The sequence below is a fragment of the Felis catus genome, chromosome D2 (assembly GCF_018350175.1).
Source record: "Felis catus isolate Fca126 chromosome D2, F.catus_Fca126_mat1.0, whole genome shotgun sequence".
In the NCBI taxonomy this organism is placed as follows: Eukaryota; Metazoa; Chordata; class Mammalia; order Carnivora; family Felidae; genus Felis; species Felis catus.
Window position 1 is genome coordinate 53,000,926 of NC_058378.1, and position 15,533 is coordinate 53,016,458.

The following is a 15,533-nucleotide window of genomic DNA, read 5'->3' on the forward strand; positions in this document are numbered from 1 at the left end:
CCTCTTTCTCTGCCCCTCCCCCACTCATGCTCTGTCTCTGTCTCAGAAATAAATAAGTAAATAAAAGAAAATAAAATCAAAACAGTTATCAGATATTGTCTGAGAAGCAATACTTGGGTACTTATTTAATTAAAGTGAAAGTGAAGTATTTAAAAAAAAACATAGGTAACTTGATTGTAAAGAACCTTAGTTCTTTCATAAGTGAGGGGAAAATTGTTTATTAAATAATCAAGAATATAATAAAGTCCATGTGAAGAACAGAAAATTATTTTGGCAAAATAGACCCACTGCTGCTACCTAGGCAAATTGTACGGAAGATAAAGAATAACCTTTCATATTATAAGCATGTCATTACCTGGTAAACCAAGGAAGCAAACCCAGTAAAATTGAGCAAATGTTGCAAAATTTCATTTTATTTTATTATTTAAAAAAAATTGTAATGTTTGTTTATTTTTGAGAGAGAGAGAGAGAGAGGGAGGGAGGGAGAGGGAGGCACAGTATCAGAAGCAGGCTCCAGGCTCCAAGCTGTAAGCACAGAGTCTGACGTGGGGCTCAAACTCATGAGCTGTGAGATCATGACCTGAGCTGAGGTCAGACGCTCAACCGACTGAGCCACCCAGGCGCCCCTGGTAATGATTTAAACTTTTAACCAAAACTATATTTAATTTACATTTCACATTGAAACACTGAGGTGGAACATTGAGAACTGTCTGTTACATACAACCAGCATTTTATCAGACTGGCAAAGCTCATGGGCACACCCAATACAACTCCCTGCAGACACTAATGTCCCTTTTATACCTTCTTAAAGTGGCAAAAATGAACACTTTTATTAACACATCCTCCAAATATGGCTTGTCTATAGCATATAAAAATAAGAAACAACAGTATGTAGAGTAAATTATGGGTAGTAATCCCTCTTCTAAAATTCTACCATTTAAAAAAATTAGATGATCAATGGTTATTAGTTTAACTCACGCCACTGAGATCAAGAGTCACACGCTCTTCCAATTGAGCCAGCCAGGTGCCCCTTAATATCAAAGTTATAAGCTACCTAAAAGATCTTGGACATCTGTGTCAATACATGTTGTAATAAAAAGTTAGTCAGAACAATGATTCAACTTAGTTGAACACAAATTTACATTTTAGCTATTTAAATAAAATATTTATATAGGCTAATGTTAGCTTATCTGAAAAGTAAATGTTTATGCATTTAGGAAAAACAAACCTAAGTAGAATAAAATGATCAATCAGAGAAAATAAATAGCTTTTTTCTTAAAGCAGAGTTATTAAACTAGACTTGTGTCAAAGTTGCACTTATGTGAACTTGGACTTTTTAAATGTTTCTTAGGGCCACCTGGCTGGCTGGGTCGGTAGAACATGTGACTCTTTTTTTTTTATTTAAAAAAAAATTTTTTTTTCAACGTTTATTTATTTTTGGGACAGAGACAGAGCATGAATGGGGGAGGGGCAGAGAGAGAGGGAGACACAGAATCGGAAACAGGCTCCAGGCTCTGAGCCATCAGCCCAGAGCCCGACGCGGGGCTCGAACTCACGGACCGAGAGATCGTGACCTGGCTGAAGTCGGACGCTTAACCAACTGCGCCACCCAGGCGCCCCTTGTAGAACATGTGACTCTTGATCTCAGGGTCTTTAGTTCATGCCCCATGTTGGGCATGGAGTCTACTTAAAAAAATAAAAATGAAAAAATTTTAAAATATTTCTGAGTTAATTCCTGTAAGAATAATTTATTAAGTCTAACACATTTAAATAAACAATAAGAAGTTTAATTTACTTGTTTTCTGGGAGTTTTATAATCTATTTATACAAGTACTTATTATTATTTTTAACCACTGAGCCAGTGAAAACAGAGTTCCTTTAATGAGAGGTAAAACTTTCTGAACTGCAGATACAGAGCTTTATAGCTTTGTGTCTATGATTTCATCTACCGGTTTAGAAACATGAATTGTAGAGCTTAAAAACAAACAAAAAACCTCACTGGTCCAGATACCAAAAACTTATTCTTGGTGGGCATAAAATTCTAAATAGACAAAAAAAGATTATCAAGCCAGAGTGTGTCTTTTATCTTTTACCCAAGAGATCTCTGTCATCCATGTTTGGAATCACCAAATAAATGGTTAAGCCATGAAACCAAATTCTTAGTCATTGTTACCACTTAGGGTAATAATGTATTGGCCAGGCAGTAATTAAAAATCAAACCAAAACATACAATCTGTGGAGAAGAAACAGTAACAACAAGCAGAGAAGTAAGAGTCAGCAAAGTTAAATGTGTATTTCCACTTGGGTTTTACTTCCGGGATCCAAGAAAAGAGGTGCCTAAGCTTAGGCAGCTCGTGAGGTACAATTCTCTGGCAGTCCAGTTTCCTGACTGTGTCAGGCGAATCCATTGGGCACTTTGGTGAAACTTCCAAAACTTAAAAGATAGTTTTCAAAAAAGATAAAATCATGACTCTCATACAGATATAAAATTAATACATGTCAAAGGTTTTATTTAACTTGTTAATTATTGAGGGATCTAATAAGGCATTAACAACGGTTTCAAAAACAATGGCAGAACACAGTATAGGCATTTGGGAATGCTAAAATAGATTTATAAATAGAGACATAAGTGGTGACTATCTGCAGGGCAGTAATTACTTGCATTCCACAGGCCGAAATGTTTTGTATTTCCATGAACAAGAATAACTTGCTTTACTGTCAGTTCCTCAATGTATAGAGATGTAAAATAGGCCAGACAGTGAAAGGCACAGAAAATGTGTAAGAGTAATCCTTTTCATCCACTTCAAAAATTTTCACAATTTTTTTGCCATTATTGGAAACATTTTTTTCATTTTGTTTTTTACTATGCTTGCCTTTTTTTTTTGCCATGTCAAAGGTTTTAATTTTTATGAAAATGAAATTTATCAATCTTTTTCTTCTAGATTTTCTTCTAGATTTTCTTCTAGAGCCATAGGAGAGTTTTCCATAGTACCAGGTTATAGAGAAATCTACCTATGTTTTCTTTTGGTATTTGTATGGTTTATTTTTTACCTTTACATTTCTGTTTTTTTTTTTTTTTTTTTTAATTTTCTTTGGGTATGGTATAATGAATGCCTCCAGGTTTTATCTTTTTTTTTTAAAGTTTATTTATTTATTTAAGTAATCTCTACATCCAGCATGGGGCTCAAACTCATGACCTTGAGATCACGAGTCTTGTGCTCTTCCAACTGAGCCAGCCAGGTGCCCTTGTTTTACTTAAAAAAATTTTTTTTTTGTATGGCAGTCCAACTATCCTAACACTTTTTATTTAAAAAACATATTTTTTTCACCTTGACTTGAGATGCTGCCATTATCATTTATTGAATTTTCACATGTGGTGGGTCTTTCTCTTGATTCTTCATTCTGTTCATTGTCTATATGTCTATTCATACTTTCAATTATAGAGACTTTATTGTTTTATTTGGTGGGGCTACCTTCACCTCATTGCTCCTTTTTCAGGGGGTTCCCAGTGATTCTACCTATTTTTTAATTTAAAAAGTTTTTTGTTATTATCATTATTTGAGTATAGTTGACATATTAGTTTAATGTGTGCAGCATCCGAGTCAACATTTCTATGCTTATGCTATGTTTACAAGGGTAGCTACCATCTGTCACCATACAATGCTATTACAGTACCATTGACTGTATTCCCTATGTTGTACCTTTCATTCCCATGACTCATTCATTCCATAACTGGCAGCCTGTATCTCCTACTCTCCTTTACCCATTTTGCCCCTCCTCCTTCCCCCCTTCCCCTCTGGCAACTCTCAGTTTGTTCTGTATATGTATAAAAGTATAGATTTGATTCTGCTTTTTGTTTGTTTATTCATTTGTTTTTTAGATTCCACAGATAAGTGAAAACATGTGGTATTTGTCTTTCTCTGACTTCATTTAGCATAGTATAGTACTCTCCAGTATATAGATTATCTTTTAAGCTATTAGGCAGACATCACATTAGATCTGCTTTAGACAGTTTAACATAATTTGTTTGACTTTCCAAAGTCTAAGAAAGCAGTCTACATCTGCAGTCATTAATCTGCTTTAAGCATTTTCAGTTAAAATTTATTTAGCATTTCAATTTGTAATCCTAGAGGACAAATACAATTTTGTATGTATTGGGTGTTTCCATTTCTCATCTTTTGCATTTTAGCAAGTAACACAAGTCAACAGGAAGAGACATCTCTGGTCAGGAGTGTAAAAACAGGAAGGAGGAAGTCTATTGCAAATCTGTGTTAGCCGATTATCAATTTAGGTTGCACTCTAGAGGATGTCCATTAGCGATTAGCATCGCACTTTGTTGTTACCCAGAATTAACAGTAAGCGTTAATGTCAATGTTATAGAATGTAGACCCTAGTTATAAGAAATAATGTTAACTAACAGACTGTACTAGGCTCTTGCCTATGCATGGGAACAGGATACTGTTAGTGAGAACCAGTCACAGAAATTGCATATGGAGGGAAACAAGGCAAATAAAATTCAAAATCAGAAATAGAGGGAACATCATCCTGTATTTTTTGCCTTTGCCTGATCTTGATGCTTTGACAGGTTGTATAATCCTTTAAGATATGGTTGTATCCTTTTTTAAAAAAATTATGGTCTGTCAACTTTGTCATTTAAAAAATTGTTTGACAGAATATCAACTGAATGTCTCCAGTTGAATTAAGAGGAAGCACCTGAGCATTATTTTGTAAAGCATTCTAAGAATGCATGTGGCAAACTAGATGAAATATTTCATGGGAAAATAACACAGAAGGTGAATATTTTGTAAATAAGAAATCTTTTTCAGTATTCTGTGATGCAAGGAATTGGATTCTGTGTTTATACTTTTTTTTTTCTTCTGGAGTTGCTAGAAACTCACTTGCTTTGGATATTCAGGATACCTACTTGGTTTAGCTACCTGACAGTGGTATTTTAAGATACTTAGCATATCCCAAATTCTTTACTTAGCTGTACAGTGTTGTGGATGTTTTGGAAAAATTAAAAGTACTGTGTAAAAGCTACATGGTGGCGGCAGCTGCTGATCCTCCTCTTCCACCTTCTCTTCCCTCACCTCCTCCTCCTCTTCCTCCCACCCCTCTTTCTCTTCCTCCTCCTCCCCCCACCCCGTTTGACATGTGACATGTTCATTTCCTCAGGTGTCTATTAACTTAACCTATGCCTTTATGGGACCCTTATTTATGGATTATTTTGTGGTAATGCTTCCCACATTTTTTATGTCATGGCACAACCAGAAAGTTAGATTGAGAGATGATCATTATATATGCCTATAACCTATTCAGTTGGGAAGATGTACTCTAGTGTGTGGGTCAGATGAGAGGGTTTTTAAACCCCTTATAATTTTAAGAAATGCTTGTGTATGTGTGAAATGTGTGCAAGGATAGGGATTTGTCGTTGTTGTAGGTACCAAAGCAAATTGAGTTAGCTTGAGGAAATTTGGAAAAAAAAGAATGAAAGCTTTCTGGATATCTCACAAAATTCTTAAGACAGACATGCTTCTTAAAAGACAAAGAGGTAGAAGACTGTTTCTTTCTCCTTCCTGCTTCTCTCTGTCTTCATTTTCCTCTGAAGTGGAGCTTTCTCTCCTCTCTGCAGTTAGTGGGGGATGACCACCTACAGCTTCCATGTGTCAGTTGGTACATATAGCTGACTGTCTCTGAATTCCAATTCAGAATTCATGAAAGAGTGTATCTGGTTGAACCAGTTTGGATCAGTTGTACCCCTCTGGGGCAATGTACCTGTGAATGGAAGACGCTATATTGCTTTTCCAACTTTGTAGTTGGTCATCAGTTCTCGGAGAGAAAGTGTCTATTACAGTTGTGTTTGCGAACTTTTTTGGAGAGAAGATCCAACTTTGATCAAAATCATAGAGGAGGATCTGGTCACTCCCAGGCCACTGTCCAAATAAAGATTAACTGATCTAAGAGTTATAATAGAATTCCCACTACTTAGGGGTGTCTGGGTGCCTCAGTCGGTTAATCCTCCCACTTTGGCTGAGGTCATGTTCTCGTGGTTCATGAGTTCAAGCCCCACGTCGGGCTCTGTGCTGACAGCTCAGAGCCTGGAGCCTGCTTCAGATTCTGTGTCTCCCTCTCTCTCTGCCCTCCCCTGCTCACACTGTGTGTGTCTCTCAAAAATAAATAAACATTTAAAAAAATTAAAAAAAAAAAAAGAATTCCTACTACTTAGTACATCCTTCAAATTAGTTAAACTGTTTGCCTTTTTCACAGTGCCATGTTCTTTTCTGCCTGTGTTTACCATGATTGATTACTCCGTCTTTATTTCTCCACCTACTCACATATTACCTATCGTTCAATTCTCATTTTAGGTCTAACCTCCTCCATGAAATCTTTGCATCTTAGAACACAGCATTCTAGGTAGATATATTTGTATATTCATATATATATGTATTTTTTTCTTGTGTCTGAATTCTTATGCCATGGACTTTTTAAATGCTGTACAATGTTATTTAGTTGTTTGTGAATATATGTTTTAGTATGTATATTTTAAATAAACATCTTAAATGCAGGTCTAATGAAATTGTCCCTGAGGCCTGTGATTGTCAACACATACCTGATTAGTTTCGACCATGTTACATAGTATAATGCCTTGGGTACAGCAGACTTTCAATAAATACTTTTTGGACTGAATTAATGAAAAGTAAACCCCTTTTTGTTTTATAGAAAACTTAAATATAGAAGAATAGAGAGGTGAAAAAAACACTTCTTTCCTACTATGGAAGAACAATCACAATTGACATTAATTCTAGTTAATTCTTAGATTAGAAATGACAAATATTTTTTATTTGTTGAATGTTTATTGAAAGGATTTCTGCTATTCAACATGTTAAATTTTGAGTATTAAATATTTGTTAAATGAAGTTCCAATTGCATTGTATAAAATTTTCATCCTGTTTAATTATTTCCTTATTGTTGTACCTTTAGAGTGGTTCTTATTTTTATCAAATTCTATAAACAATGATATTAATTCTAAAATAATTTCTTAGGATCTTTGTTCCCAAAGCAAAAGTAATCATGTAGATAATAGGTAATAGCTAACATCTGTTGAACATTTACTGTGTACCTCTTTTTTAAACACTTAAATGTATTATTTAATCTTCACAAAAAGCAAATGAGGTACCATTATTACATACCTATTCTATAGATGAAGAAATTGGGGTAGAGATAGATTAGGTCATTAGCTCCAGGCACATAGTAAGTGGTGGAGCTTGATGTGAACATAGGCCATTTGGCCTCTGAGCCTATCTGTACTTTTTTTTTTTTTTTTTTTTAACTTTATTTACTTTGAGATAGAGAGAGAGAGAAAGCTGAGGAGAGTCTGAGAGAGGGAAAGAAAGAGAATCCCAAGCAGGCTCCACACTGCCAGCATGGAGCCGAATGTGGGGCTCGAGCACACAAACTGTGCGATCATGACCTAAGCTGAAATCTAGAGTTGGACGCTTAACCAACTGAGGCACCCAGGCGCCTACCCCAGAGCCTATCTGTACTCTTAATCATTATGTTTTGCCTTCTAATTTAGAGTATCAGATAATTAAAGATGTAGTGTAAAAGCTGTATTAAATTTTAACTTAAAAGTAAATGGAAAGGTTTACATTAAGATTTGGAACACTAAGGAATATGACCAGGGCTGTACTCAGGGAGGGAAGGTACTGTATTTTAAACTTGTGCTAGGTCAGAAGAGGCTCAGATACTGAAATTAACTCACAAAAAAGTGATGTAGGTCGCTTATTCCTCTGCAGCTCCCAGATAGATACAGGGCTCTGGTAACTTTAAGGGGCTGCTTGATGCAAGCAAAATCCCTGACCTTATATCTTCTCCATACCTTTTTTCAGTTTTAAATGATGGAAAAAACAAAATACCACCAACATTGCCTACCTACCCCTTTCATTCCTATACTTTCATTCATTCCTATGGTAAAAAGAACATAAATCAGGTTTGCTTTTAGGCCTGTCTTACTAGAAGGGCTGGTTCTTTTCAGTTTGGTAGACCAGGCCTAATAGAATCTGTGTACAATGGTGTGTTTTTTTGCTTTCATGTCTGAATGTGAAGGCAGGCAACTAGTTATTGTGTGGTTTGTCAGAGTGTGTGTATGTATTGTTGATGCCTGGGTATGGCCAACCTTATTATAAAGGAGCTTAATTTTGACAGACTTCGTTAATAGAGGCATTGCCATGATTGATAATAAGAAAGGTACTCTGGGAATGAGCAACGAATATTTAACTGACAGATTTAAGGTAAATAATTTCAGTAATTGGATGGTGATTTGTGTGCAGTGAGCTGCTTTTACCTTTTTTGTGCAATAGTTTCCAACATTTCTTATAAGTCCAAGACTTGGGTTGTATACCTGGCTCTGGCCTAAAAAGTAGGGACATGGTGTTGAGCAAATCCTTTAACTTCTCAAACTTTCAGTTCCTTCATCTGTGAGATAGAGATAAAACCCTGTCTACTTCCCAAGGGTTCTTGGAATCAAATGCAATGATGTACTGTGTAAAATGGCTTTGTAGATTGCAAAACACTAATACAAAGGTAAAAGCTTATTTTTATTTATTTATTTATTTATTTATTTATTTATTTATTTATTTATTTATTTCTGTTACTTACATTCTGTTTTTGAGTGGACACAGAATTGTTCTTCTCAACTTACTGTTTTTCTGCAAAGCTGTGACTTTCTCTGTACAGCAGTGGATTGTATGGTCAGGATTAATGTGAATTTGGATCAGCCTTATATCAGGGTAACCATGTTTCTATTTTCCTCCATACTACTTATGAATTACACTTACTTGGCAATTTTTTTTTGTCTTTTGTAAAACACATTATAAAAATCAAATTAATACTAGTTAGTATATATTTATTTTTTAAACGCATAGTTCTGAATGCTTTCTTCCAAAGTTCAAATTAAATACATCTGGCTTTCATTTTTAATATATTGTACATTTTAGTAAAGGTCTTGTTTTTACTGTTACTTTTCATTTAAAAATGTTTATTTTAAGAGAGTGAGAGTGTGTAAGCGTGTTAGAGTGTGTAAGCGTGTTCATGAGTGAGGAGGGAGGTGAGGGGGGGGCAAAGAGAGAGGAGAGAGAGAATCCCAAGCAGACTCCCTGCTGTCAGCACAGAGCCCAATGCAGGGTTTGATCCTAGGAACAGTGAGATCATGACCTGAGCCAAAATTAAAAGATTTGGATGCTTAACTGACTGAGCCACCCAGGTGCCCCAAGTTCTTGTTTTTACTTTGGATATATTTATGTTGGTATCTTTTCTAGGACCTCCAAAAATTATTATGAGCCTGGAATTGCCAGAGAATTTTTATGGTGTTTATGGTTCATTTCTGCTATTTTTAACCATTACATTAAAGCAGTAGATATCAGGATAAAGCAGCTTCAAAAAAGAGGAAATGTTATTTTGATTTCATAGTTTTTATTTGTTAATTAGGTTGAATATGCGATTCACACCATACTTTGATGCAATAGTCAAAGAAAATATTTGGATTTTTACTTTTTGGTGAAGGGTGCCCTCTAGTGAGCCTGTTCTTTTTATTAAGATTTGCAGTTCTTTGCATCATTTTGGCACTTGTGAACTGAATATAGAGATAGAAGACACCTTTAGTTCTCAAGGAGATTGGAAGATGAAATATACACTAAATAATTAGAAAATAAATTTTTTGTGTTACACAAATAAAAGGTACAAATAAATGAAAGATGAATTTTTTTTTAATGTTCATTTATTTTTGAGACAGAGACAGACAGAACATGAATGGGAGAGGGTCAGAGAGAGAGGGAGACACAGAATCTGAAGCAGGCTCCAGGCTCCGAGCTGTCACCACAGAGCCCGATGTGGGGCTCGAACCCACAGACCATGAGATCATGACCTGAGCCGAAGTCAGAAGCTCAACCGACTGAGCCACCCAGGGTGCCCCGAAAGATGAATTTTTAAAAAGATAGTGATATACAAATAAAAAGAAGTTAAAGAGTTGTTTCTGCACTTGATTTTCAGTTTCTATTGCTTACAGTCAGTACTTAATAAATATTGAATATTGTTGGAAAGAATACTCCTTTGTCTTTTATCCAGGTGTTACTGTCTTGGAGCTATTTCATTTCTTATTTGCTCCTGGATTACAGGGTGTCAGGGAAAGTTAATGAGAATGTTGTTATTCATGCTTGATATATTTGATAAAATGGTTGGGAAAATGTTAGAGGAGTACTAGGTATGATAATTTTATATTGACTGCGTTTTTTCTTTCTATTTTATATTGTTACGTAGAATTATGTATATTTTTTCAAAGATTCATAGGAAAGTCTGCCAATATCCAATATTTTAATGGTAGTCACTTTAGGGGAATATCTTCAGATTATTCTGTGTAGGGCTTTGCTCTGTTCTTTTGTGGTTATGCACCAGCATATCCATGCTATTGGAGAACACAGGATTCTGAGATAGAGAAAAGCCATTTTTATTTTGTCTAGAAAAGGAACTATGGCGCTCCAGTAAACATAGGTAGGTTAGAGAAATTGGATTGGGTATATTGAGATTTTATCATTTTAAAAAAAAATATAAACATTTTAATAAAAGTTAAAAAGTCATTTCTCAGCAAATAAATATAGGTATCCCCTGCTCTTTGAAAGTTTGTGTTTCATCAGTTCACTTTTATAAAAGACCTAAATAAGTACCGATTTCCACTAACTGAAAGAAATCCAAAGAAGATTTTTGCTTTTTAGGAAAAAGGCAAAAAGTGAAAATTGTGTTCAGCAGCATAAGCATCAAAAGTGGCAATATCAGGTTCTTTCCTAGGGACCTGTACTCAGTGTCAAGCCACCATAGCTCTGAACTGTGTGAGCATCTGTGTTTTATCTTGATTTATTTTGTGCATCTGTTAACAAGATGTTTCCTAAAGTATATCAGAAAAGCCTAAGAGAGGTTATTTTGTGCGTCTGGGAATGCTAAAAAAATTTTCCATAGAAATTAGGAGTAATGGCTTCTTCACTTTATACCATTCCTGTTTCATGGGAGCTCTCTACTTTCCGATAGTAGGAGAAACATGTGCATTTTATTTTTTTTAATTATTGTGATGGCTTTTTTTTTACAGTGAAAATATAGTGAAAGAAAAAGGTACCAAAAATGGTATTAGGATATTATGTGCCTTTTGGCAAAAAATATCCTGGTATGTTACCAGTAATAAGAAAGCCCTTGTTCACGTAATATCTTAAGAATGTTGTTTTGTCAGAAAGAAGGAGGTTTTCCTTAAAAAAAGAAAAGAAACCTTGAATATGATTAATAAATAATATAGCATCTGTCCAAAAACTCGAAGTAGCCCGAGTTCCTCCATTAAGACATTTTATTTGGTAACGTTAATTTTTAAAGAGCCAATTTTAACATTTTAATGATATTTTGGGTTTTCTTGTATCTATTTTATTACCACTAGGTGGAGCCCTGTGCATACAATTCAAGAAGGCATTTCTGAAAGATGATTTACTTGTTTAAAAGCCATAAACCTGATACATCAGATGATCAAATAATGTATGATAACTCATATTTCAACATTTTGCTTTGGTGTGGAAGATTAGATATAATGAAGATAGAAAATGTGTACTTAAAAGAATTTTTAAGCTATGCTTTTTTAAGACCTACATTATTTTTATGCATTCCTACTTGCTAAAATTAAAATATGTAAATTAAAATCTTTAGTGTATCATGGTCCATCTTTATCTTAACATGAAGTTTTTAAATCATCTCTTCTTTTAAAATTGATTTTACATTGCATTTTGGCCTGATTAGCATTACATTTTGGTAGAAATAAGATTTTATTGTGCTGAGCTTTTGGAAGGGAAGACTGAACTCTCTTACCCTGAAGTTATTATATGTACACTTGACCCTTGAACAATGTGTGGATTAAGGGCACTGACCCCCTGTGCAGTTGGAAATCTGCATATAACTTTTGACTCCCCAAAGATTTAACTACTAATAACCTGTTGACCAGAAGCCTTAATACCATAAATGGTCAATTAACACATATTTTATATGTTTATATATAGTGCATTCTTGCAATCAGGTAAGCTAGATAAAAGAAAATGTTATTAAGAAAATTTTAAGGAAGAGAAAATACATTTTCAGTACCATACTGTATTGAAGAAAATTTGTAAGTGTACCTGCTCAGTTCACATCCTTGTTGTTCAAGTTTCCTCTGTATATGGAGCACTAATTTACAAGCTTAGTGGATGTGGGATGGTGGAAAATTTACCAACTTTTTGATGTTCACTCTTCCTGGTTCTGCCATGTATCTGTGTGTATTTACTTATAGGATTTGAATTAGGCCTGCCAGTAGACATTATAGCATTCTGAGGGACATTTTGAAAGAAGAAAAATTATTTTCATTAAAATTATATATTGCTTGAAAGTTAGATCAGTAATATATCTGCACATTAATAATTAGATGGATAAAACTGTTAACCAATTTAGGATTCAAAGAGTGAATAGCACTGCATGGCGTGTCCTTTCTTATCCTGCAAATTAAAATTTCAAAGAGTAATGACTGTCATTTAAAGACAAAAAAATAGACTTTTCAGAGTCTCTGCCCAAGGTTAGATGAGTATGGGGCCCTTAGATTTCTCTACTTCATATTTTGCTTCTCTTTATTTTGTTGCATTTGTAATTTAATACTGCCTAACAATTAGCTATGCCTCAGTTCTCATCCTTTTTTTCTGTCCATTGGATGATTTCACCTGATGGGTGCAACAGTGCACATCAGGGATTCCCTATTGAGTCATTCTCAATTGTTGATCTTCAAAGGTGATCTGGTTAGTTGCTATGCTCGTAACTTCTCTGCATTTCATGCTGCTTATCACCCATTTCTGATCGGAGAGTCTGTATGACATAATGGTTAAGAGCACTGATTTGGAGTCAGGTAGACTTGGGGTTAAATCTTGGCTCTACTACTGTGTGACTTTGGACCTAAAGTCTTAATCTTCCCAAACTACATTTGTAAATGGGGATGCTAATAGAATCTATGTTGTAAAGCTGTAGTGAATATAATGAGGTAATGCATGCAAAGTACTTAATAGTAAATCTTGGTTGTTAACTGTTTTTTGATGTTTACCACATTAAGCCAGAAGCAATAGATATATGACTCCTCTTTAGTCAGTTTAGTCACTGTGGGGAATTGTTGATAGGGAGTGCACACCTTTTTTTGCTTTCCGTATCCTTCCTCCACCGTCTCTCCAAATTATCTTTATAATTAAACATAGGCTTCTTTACAGAAAAGATGGATAATTCCTACTATGCCTCTGGTGTGAAGAAATACTTGGGAGAGGTATTGTTTCTGCTTTCTTCCTTTTTCCAGGGATCTTATACATACACACCCTTTCTCCCTTCCTGTTTCTCTCTATTCCCCCAGCTATTTATTGTTGGCTTTATTACAAATTATCAGACTAGTTATTTCGAATATAATTTTTCATCAGAGTGGGTAGAGGGTTAAATCAACTACATGTATTGATTAATTCCATTTTGAGTGCTTGCGTTTGGCTTTTAGATTTAATGCTGCATCTACGAAGTTAAGAAAGTCAGAACTAGGAACCTTTCAGGGTCGTTTTTAAGGCCAAATTCTGTCTAATCATGAATTGTGGATTCTGGCACTTGCTTGAACCGTCAGTGCTTTTAAAAAAAATGCATTTTATTCCTGTGATTTAGAATGTTTCCTCATCTCTGCTTCTTTATTCCTGTGCGTTCTGTTCAGGATGATCTCATTGGTATAGATTATGGGTGATGCGTGGTTATATCAGCTTGGACTGCAGCTTGTATTTATGTCTGTAACAGCAAGTGGTTATCAGTGGTGTAACAGTCAAGAGAGACTAAGACTTAGTTATAGGTGGATCATTCACAGTACTGATTCCTTTATGTTATTTTTATTTCCTTTATTGGGGCTTACAGTTCTAACAGCAGAAGGCATGGAATGTAAATAGTTCACCCATTTCAGGCTTTGGTTTTCTATTAATGGTGGGTGGGTATTGCGTATGTTCTGATGTACTTTGTAGAGAAAGAGTCATTCACCTGTGATGCTATAATAGATGCACTGGCAGTGTCCTGAATTACTATAAGACGGGAGTGGTTTTGCTTTTAAAACCCTGGAGAATAAATTAGAAAGATATACTAGAAGATGGGCTTTAAGAACTTTCTAGAATAAAATAGACTTCTGGAAAATAACTTGTTTTTTTTCTTTCTGTTTATATGTTATTACTGTTTTTTAAAAGGCAGCTTTAAGTTTGTTTATTTTGAGAGAGGGAGGGAGGGGCAGAGAGAGAGAACCCCAAACAGGCTCCACATTCTCAGTGTGGAGCCCAATGCAGGGCTCGAACTCAAGAACTGCGAGATCATGACCTAAGCCGAAATCAAGAGTCGGATGCTTAACTGACTGAGCCATCCAGGCACCCCTGTTATTACTATTTTTAAAAGAGGTAATAATATTGCCCTTTGCACTCACAAACAGAGTCAAATCCTCTTTGGAGAGACATTGTAGTAGGGTTGTCCTAAAATATCTCTTAGATTTTTGGTACAGTGCTACAGCTGTAACAGGAAAAAAAAAAAGAGAGAGAGAGAGAGGACAGTTGTTTTGGTATGTTTGTTTACTACCTGGTATTTTAACAGTCAGATAAATTTCAAACTTTTATTCAAATAGGTAAAAAAAAATTAGAAATGAGTATATATATTACTTCAATAAGTGTTCAAAGTTATGAAATACAAATTTGTTTATAGCACACCAATATCAGGTTAACTGTCTCTTGCATATGGTTTTTCCTGTGGAGTAATGTTTGTTTAAGAATTCTTATTATATGTATTAATTATAGGGAAAGCACAAGGGAAGCAAAAAAGTATTCTGGGAATTCTAGTATTGCCTCAGTCCCTTACTAATAACCAGCAAATGAGCAAGCCATTTGCCAATTCTTTTTTTTTTTTCTTTTTGAGAGAGAGTGAGCAAGGGAGGTGCAGAGAAAGAGGGGACAAAGGACAAAGGATCCAAAGCAGGTTCTGTGCTGATAGCTGTCGAACCCACAGACTGTGAGATCACGACCTGACTGAGTCACCCAGGCACCCCACCATTTGCCATTTCTATGCCTACTCCCTCACTTGTGAAAAGGAGGCAATATTTTCTCTGGTGCTGTATAAGAAATAAAACATTGGATATAAAAAATACAGAAGGCCCCATGCAGATGTCAAGTATTAGTGGTAGTCAGCTCCTTTAGTATGGGGTAGCTATATTTGATATTGCAACCAGTACCTATTCAACAGCCAGTTCACTCTTTAATAAGGATTTGGTTGTTTTTTATGTGCATATTATGCTAGTAGCCAGTGTATATATTGAGCACTTACCATATGTCAGTTACTGCTAAGAATCTTTCATGTGTTTACTAATTTAATCCTTATAACTCTCTGATGTAGCTACTATTTTTCATCCCTATTTTATTGTTGAGAAAGTTGCAATTTAGAGAAGGGGC

At 35.1% G+C, this 15,533-nt stretch overlaps 1 protein-coding gene across 9 annotated transcripts in view; it reads left to right on the top strand.

Annotated features, from left to right (window-relative positions):
* The window catches only part of EXOC6 (exocyst complex component 6), a 228,911-nt gene that overhangs the window by 29,631 nt on the left and 183,747 nt on the right, over positions 1-15,533 (top strand). Inside the window, exon 1 of one of the 9 annotated variants that reach the window (XM_045040411.1) lies at positions 11,201-11,565. The exons of the other annotated variants lie outside the window; for them this stretch is intronic. Coding sequence (XP_044896346.1) covers positions 11,513-11,565 — 53 coding nt within the window. The 5' untranslated portion in view covers positions 11,201-11,512. Of the gene's footprint in view, positions 1-11,200; positions 11,566-15,533 lie in introns of those variants that run through there. 9 annotated transcript variants of the gene reach the window in all.